Here is an 8,130-nt window from a genome sequence, read left to right on the forward strand (position 1 = left end):
GTCAAAAAAAGTCATATAAACTGCTCATAAATTGTTCAATTTATAATTTTGCTTTTCTGTTTTCAATCTGAATACCTCAGTGTGCTACAATATCAATTTCAATAAACTGCCTACAGATGTTTCTATTTTATAGTTTGTATTATTGTGTTTTCAATCTTAATAACTAAGTGTACCAGACTAATTTTCAGGAAGGTAAAAGTACATATATTAAACATACTGTAGTAATTTTTTCTAGTACTGTATATTGTTATGATTACTGTATATACAGTACTGGACATAAGTATTCATACAGCACCTGTGCCACAATTAACAATGCATTGACAGGCAAATGGTGAATGAGAGAGTTATGTCTCCAACACAGACATGTCCCAGCAGTTGGAAGAGTAGACGCAACACGAATTCGTAGAAATATCCTTACTATGGAATGTACAAATAAAAGAAATGCGTGGGCAGAGCGATATTTGCCTGGACATATGTATTCGTACACCGCAGAATAATACTAGACAAGTACCACCAAATCACTAGTGGCAGCAGGCAGAGACTAGATAGTCATTACTGAGACGCTCGAAGTGTCAGGTGAAGTGTGAGGTGGTGTTCGCTGTAACCTAGAAAGAGATAATGGGGCGGAAAAGGAAAGAAACCAGACCCGAGGAAAGGAAACTGATTCTGTCACTATTTCAGAAGAACAAATCGTATTCACAAATCGCAGAAATGGTGGACAGAAGTCATTCGACTGTACAGTGTATATTAGAACGATATAAAGAGAAAACAATATACATAAACTGTGTCACAAAAGCTCACTACGAGGGAAACACGGGTAGTGTTGAGAATTATGAACAAACCCCGAAAGTGTCATCGTCAGCGATAGCGGTATATGTACATGAACACTTCGGGAAACAAGTGTCCTCACGAACTATTCGGCGACTTTTCAGTCGAGCTGGGTACAGAGCGCGGGTACCGAGACGAAAACCATTCATCAATAAGAAAATCAGTAAATGGCGCTTAACGTTTGCACAGGAGATGTAAGTAAAAGTACAGGCTTTTGGGATAAGGTATTGTTTACAGATGAAAGTAAATTTAACATTTTTCACAATGATGGCAGAATTTTAGTGTGGAGAAGACCAAATAATGAGCTTGAGGTTCAGAATATACAAGCGACAGTTAAGCATGGTGGTGGAGGGGTTATGGTCTGGGGCTGTATGTCTACCGCGGTCGTTGGAGAGCTTTTATTTATTGACGGAACGATGGATAAATATGTATATTTAGACATCCTCAAACGAAATTTACAGAAGAGTGTGGATAAATTGGGTCTTGGACAAGATTATTACTTCCAACAGGACAACGACCCAAAACATACCGCCGATCTTGTGCGTATGTGGTTACTATACCACACGCCTCATACCCTGAAAACCCCCAGCGCAGTCCCCAGACCTGAACCCCATTGAACATATGTGGAGTGAATTGGAAACGCGCATACGAAAACATGAAATAACTAATAAAACTAGACTGAAAGAGATACTTTTGCAAGAGTGGCAGAATATTACACGTAAAACCACTACGTCTCTTGTTCATTCAATGCCCAATAGATTGAGGGAGCTTATTCGAAAGCGAGGCATGAATACGAAGTATTCAGGTAAGGTATTTAGGTTTGTCATTCATAACCAGAGAACTTTTCGTTTGCTGTACGAATACTTATATCCAGCACACAGTGCATATTGTTTGTTTCTTTTCATTGTTGTAGCAAATCAATCTATGTTTTGTTTTCCGTTTATTTTGTGAATATTCTTTGCTGAATGAAGCATATGTCTCGCACAACACATGCGTCTAATTATTTACCTAATGGCAGAAATATGTGTCTTTTCTTCAACGTTTGCACTGTACGAATACTTATGACCATGACTGTACATTATTTAAAACTAGCTGTCGTGCCATTGCTTATTAAAATTTTGCAATCAAGTAATACTAGAAATTTTATTCTAAAAATACACCAATCATATTTATTTTCTGTAAGTTGGCCACTTTTCAATAGAACCGATGGTGGCCAACATAGGTTTCATTGTATATGTAACTTGAATAGCCAGCTGTATGTCCTGAAGGTACTAAACGCGGCCTAGAGCAGTGGTTCTCAACGTTTTTCGATTGATGACACATTTTAATGAACGCTCATGACATAGTAGCACACTTGTTTGATTTTTAAAATTACTAATGATATTATAAACTATACAATTATAAGTTTCTAAAATCTGTAAATTTCTATAAAGTAGTGCTTCTTTATAGTACTCAGCATTGTTGGAACTCGTGGAGCTGTGGACTGGTATGTTGTTTCAAAGTTGACTTGAATAAATGCTTCATGATTTTTAAATTGTAAAATTTGGCGACACATCCTATGGGACTGGGTAACAACATTGTGTTACGACACACTGGTTGAGAACCACTGGCCTAGAGATAGGCAAAGTAATATTTCGGTCGTCTGTTTCAATGCGAGAACAACTTTATACAGGGTGTTTCAAAACAACACCGACAACGTTTGGGAGGTGAACCCTGACACCAAGATAAGACAAAAAGTATAGACCTACTTGGGTGCACAAATGCTTCCTTTCGAAGTTATAGACTGCCGAAATCATGAAAAATAAAACTAAAGGTCCATAGCTTGAAAATTATGGGATCTACCGAAGTCGGGTCAAGACTTCACCTAGGAACCAATATTTGCGCAATCCAAAAATCAATGTTTCAAAATCCTGTGGTACTTCCACAACAGTTTTTATAGAGGGAGTTTGGCTACGAGCATATAATTTGAAGTACTCACCAGCTACCTCTACAAAAATTGTTGTGGAAGTACCGAAGGATTCTGAAACGTGGATATTTGGATAGGGCACATACTAGTTCCTCAGTGAAGTCTTGACCCGTCTTCGGTAAGTCCCATAGTTTTGGAGCTATAGACCTTTAAAGTTTAATTTTTCCTGATTTCGGCAGCCTATAACTCCGAAAGAAAGCATTTGTGCACCCAAGTTGGTCTATACTTTTTGTCTTGTCTTGGTGTCAGGAATCATCTCCCAAACGTTGTCGGTGTTGTTTTGAAACGCCCTGTATATATAAATACTATAGAGTACATTAATAAGTAACAATGTCAAGAATTTTACTCAGCAACTTCATGTTCATGTCCAAAACGTCTGTTTTCCCAAATAGGATCCCAATTGCAGGAGTAGAAGTTTAAATGAACGCTTTTTCAAAACAACATTTTAAAGCCATCCTATTACAGAACTACTGCATCGATATCTCAGTCGTTTCATCTGTAAACTGGGGAGCACTGATATGAAATGAATAGGCTACGCTAATAATTTTTTTTTCTTTCATTTTATTTTTTCTCAAGATGTGACTGACAATTTCAGTTTATTTTTTTCAGAGACGTTAGCTATGAAGGGTTTGACCCTAAATTGTTTGGGTCGAAAAGAAGAAGCATACGAATATGTTCGACGAGGGTTGCGGAACGACTTAAAGTCTCACGTGTGTTGGCATGTGTATGGTTTGCTACAACGATCGGATAAGAAATATGATGAAGCTATAAAGTGTTACCGGAACGCATTGAAATGGGAGAAGGACAACATACAGATTTTGAGAGACTTATCTCTGCTTCAGATACAGATGAGGGATTTGGAGGGTTATCGGGTGAGTGGCAAGTTATGTTCTTAGGATTATTGTTTGTAATATGTTGAAAGAGTAGTAGACGTCTGTTGTTTTATATTTGTATGTGTGTATTGTGTACTGTACACCCCAATTATATGCAAGCCAGTAGTACTGACGTCGCCTTCAGGGACGGGTTAAACATTAAAAAGTATGTTTCTTTTTTCTTTTTTTGTAATGTGTAACGTGAGCATACTTCTTATGTATGTCACATTGTAATCTTTTTGTTATACACGGTGATCAAAAAGTGGTGCAAAACATGGAAATACTGCAAAAGATGTGGAAAATGGTCAACATCTACTGTTTTACATAAGTGCACCCTTCTATTCATGTTCCTGAACACGCTCTGGAGCGTTCATGTAAAATATTTAGAATTCGTTGGATGTTGGCGTGGAATTCTTCCAAAGTATACGGATGGGTTGTGTAAGTTGAGTTCATATATATCCATAAGAAAAAAAATCTTTTCAAAGTTCTATAAACCACTGATAATACTCAACAGGTTTGAGGAATGACGTGGCACTTATTCTTGCATAGCTGTAATTTTTGCACGGAAATATTTTTAACGTTTTCTCAGTTTTATCTGCTATGCCGTAAGACACTACTCGTGAATAGATACCCTGCGCAAGGATTTGAGGAGACTGATCTCCATTGCTGCAGTGCTATCTGTCAATTTGCCCCCGATGAGAACTGTCGGTCTGTCACTTCGGGAGCATCTGACACGCTCCCGGGATGTGTGTCTGCATAGCGACCCGCGGTGGCTTCGTAACCCAAACTCGATAGATAATGAAAATTCTATCCTTCAATGTGTACACAGTGGTGCAAATTTCTTGCCTCAATTATCATCCAGTCACGAGAAGAGAAAAGAGAAACAAAAGATAAAATATTTGTGCTATGCGTTGCATGACTGTTTGATCACGCAACATGTATGATGATAGTTTGCTAATTTGTGACTGTCAATCAATCAGTGATTTGGTGGTGAAATTGCTATGTTGAGACAGTTTGTTAATTTATGACTGTCACTCAATCAATGATTTGTTGGTGAAATTGCTATGTGGAGACAGTTTGCTAATTTGTGACTGTCAATCAATGAATGATTTGCTGGTGAAATTGCTAAGCTAATTTATGATTCAATCAATCAATGATTTGCTTGTAAAATCGCTATATTAAGACAGTTTGCTAATTTGTGACTGTCAATCAATTAATGATTTACTGGTGAAATTGCTAATGAAGATAAACCAGAGTATATTCATGTGTTCCTTAATTTTAGGCTAGCGATAAAATGTGCTCGACTTTTTTTTCCCGTTTTCTGTACTGTAACATAAACGATGAAGAAAGGTCGAAAACAAGAACAGAAAGACCAATTAAGATTAGACAGTAAAGAAGAGATGTGAGGCATGTATGTGAATTAATATTTGGAAAAGGGCGTTTTATTTATTAATAATTATTTTTATTTATGAAATAAAAGTAACAATGATAACATGTAGCTAGCGCCAGTGGAATTGTATAGAATGGAAGTCTTTTATTTACGTAGATGTTATCCAGTCATCATTTAAGTGTAATTAATTCGTAGTGTATACTTCATTCACAGGACACAAGATACCAGCTGTTTATGCTGCGTCCAACACAACGTGCTTCATGGATTGGTTTCGCAATGGCATATCACCTGCTTAAGGATTACGAAATGGCTTTGAAAATATTGGAGGCGTTTCGGAAAACTCAGGTGGTGAGTTCCTATTCGGTGTATTTTACATATTCGTAGAATTTCTAGATAGGGACTTATATTACATAATTGTTTCACGCAGGTTAATATTGATGTGCAGGCTTATTTTTGTTTCCAAGTTTTCATCGAGAAATGATTCTTGATGACTCACTATTGAGTCAGGGTTATAAAAGAAAACGTGTGAAACAAGCGTAATTCAACTCAAAACTCAGACTATAAAGTTCACGCTCAAACTCAAAATTTAAAAGTGAACCACGTAACTCAAACTCACTTTCGTTTGAGCTAGTCGCAGCTGTATGCTTCCTATTAAACAGGATGTATTGATTTAAATCATTTGATTTTTTCATTTCAAAAATCGTTGATTTAAGTCAAATTCCGAAATAAATTAATTTAAAGTGAAAATTAGTAAACTCCTGTTTCTGTTCTGTTATTTCTATTATGGAAGGTAGTAATCACAGCACAGTATGAAAACGAGTGTCATGCAAAGGATGATTAGGAGAAAATATCATTTTGAACGGGTAACAGGGTTTCTTCTCTTTGTAACTTAGGGTTTTTAAATCGTTAACTATTCCATCGGGAAAATTACCATGGACATTTAAGACGAAAATTCTTTTGTGTGCGCGTCTGTTGTTTGCTCCCAGATAATAGGGGCGTATTTAGAGGGGTCTGATCCCCTCTCCAAAACTTTATTTTTATCTTGAGGCGAAATTTATGTATTTTATATGTATTTCGTGCCACAAGCTAGTTCCGGTTTTTTTAAAAATATGCCCCTGCCAAATATTAGTAACTTTTGTGAAAAATGAAAAGTAGTGTCATGTTGATAAACGTTGCTGTACTTCTTCCTTAATGCGTAAGAAACATTGTTTAGGATTGAAATAGATTAACGATTGGGGATTAATTCAAAATTCAACTCCCAATACTTTCACTTAAATGGAATAATTAACATTTAATACTAATGTCTAATGTTTCCTTCAGTTCGCAACTTGTATTATACGAGGAGAAAGATTTAATTTAAATAAAAAGATTATTTAAACAAAAAACAAAAATGAATTTTAAAAAGATATTTTTTTCCACCCTGCTGTTGAAGAAATTACGAATATACTCTTTAACATGATAAAAATCCATAAATTAGGAAACTGAAATATCCACTTGTAGCTTACGGCTAGCTAGGGACTTTGCCCCCGTAGTTCCGTATTTGCTCGGTTTACGGCCTTGCACATCATATTTCAGTATAGAATATATTTATAGCATTATATTCTGCGAAAAGTTTAAACCTCCTTTTTCCCTTAGAATATGCATTTCAGTCAAAGTGAAATGATAAAATGTCATGTTGGCTCAGGAATGTGTTCAAAAATATACTCTATCCCTTTCCCTAGATGATGAAACTTACAGCTTCAGAATCGTTTCTATATAATGAGGGAAAAAATATAAATTGCTCCCTTTTCTTCGTTAAAAGCGGGGTTTTCAGAAACGCTGTGACATACACCAATTTGTTATGAATTAGTTTATATACCAGGTTTCACATCCTTACTTATCTCTAATCTTAAGAGATTTCAAGGTATTGCCATCTTATTATAACAATTGCAACATCTATCCTTTATTTCTTTTTTTTTTTTTTTTTTTTTTATATAGGGGTAGTATGCAACAGCGTTGAAACACGTCTAAATGAATAGTCTAAATACCGAATTTAATGTCCCCAACCTGAAGGGATTTCGAGATGTGGCCATTTTATTTTTAACGGTCACAACCCCGACCACTTTTTCTTCCCTTATAGGGGAAATATCCAACAATGTTGAAATGTCTTTAATTATTTTAAATGGCAAGTCGAAATGCCAAAACTAATCGTAATGGATTTCGAGATATGGTCATCCTGTTATCACATTTTCTTCCGTTCCAGGGGAAATACTTTATTATTATTATTATTATTATTATTATTATTATTATTATTATTATTATTATTATTATTATTATTTAATGGTGAATCACGTGTCGAATATAAATGGGAAGCCCATATACCAAATTTTACCTTTCAGAGATTTTGAGATATGGAGGTTTTAACATAATTCCCACCTCTCATTTTCCCCGTCCTCCGTCGAATTTCCAAAAAAATCCTTTGTTAGTGGTACCTTACGCCACAGATCCTATGCACTGTCAAAATTTTCAAGTTTGTAGCGTAAGCGGTTTAGTCTGGGCCTTGATCAGTCATTCACTCACTCAAGACTTCTTTTGTATATGGAGATAAATGTTATACCTCCATTGTTTGCTGATAGCAGCTATAAGATACGTTAAATTCGTATTCAAGAAGACGAAACTTCGACCATGACCATTCAACTAAATTTTAAAGTATGTAAAGTAGATTATAAACGATCTTAACCGAGTTTAACACACACACATACACATTTTGGTCATCGTCGGTTTTGGCCTTTGGTCGGCACCAGATTTGATCTTTAGCCCTAATTCATCTGAGTGAAATTTGGTGTGCTACTTTAAGGAGATCGTTAATGATCTTCATGCCTGTTGCATTTAAAATTTGTCAAGCTTTCTTTCAAGCATTTCTTGTCAACTTCGCTTTTCGGTTTGGCCAATTTTGGTTACTTACCAATCGTAACCAAATTTGGCTGGCTACCTAAATAGACCAATTAGTGACCTAAATGGCAGTTTTGGTCCCAAGTGGTTAAACCATTGCAAAGAAATGGAAGTTCGCTGACAGTTACTCTACTGTACTTCAC

At 35.9% G+C, this 8,130-nt stretch overlaps 1 protein-coding gene across 1 annotated transcript in view; it reads left to right on the forward strand.

The window, feature by feature from the left end:
* Naa15-16 (N-alpha-acetyltransferase 15/16) overlaps positions 1-8,130 on the forward strand; it is a 261,582-nt gene that overhangs the window by 26,472 nt on the left and 226,980 nt on the right. The window contains exons 3-4 of the mRNA XM_081738223.1: positions 3,404-3,666; positions 5,270-5,419. Coding sequence (XP_081594349.1) covers positions 3,404-3,666; positions 5,270-5,419 — 413 coding nt within the window. The remainder of the gene's footprint in view (positions 1-3,403; positions 3,667-5,269; positions 5,420-8,130) is intronic.

Source organism: Thermobia domestica, chromosome 14 (genome assembly GCF_964235325.1).
Source record: "Thermobia domestica chromosome 14, izTheDome1.hap1.1, whole genome shotgun sequence".
NCBI classification, from domain to species: Eukaryota; Metazoa; Arthropoda; class Insecta; order Zygentoma; family Lepismatidae; genus Thermobia; species Thermobia domestica.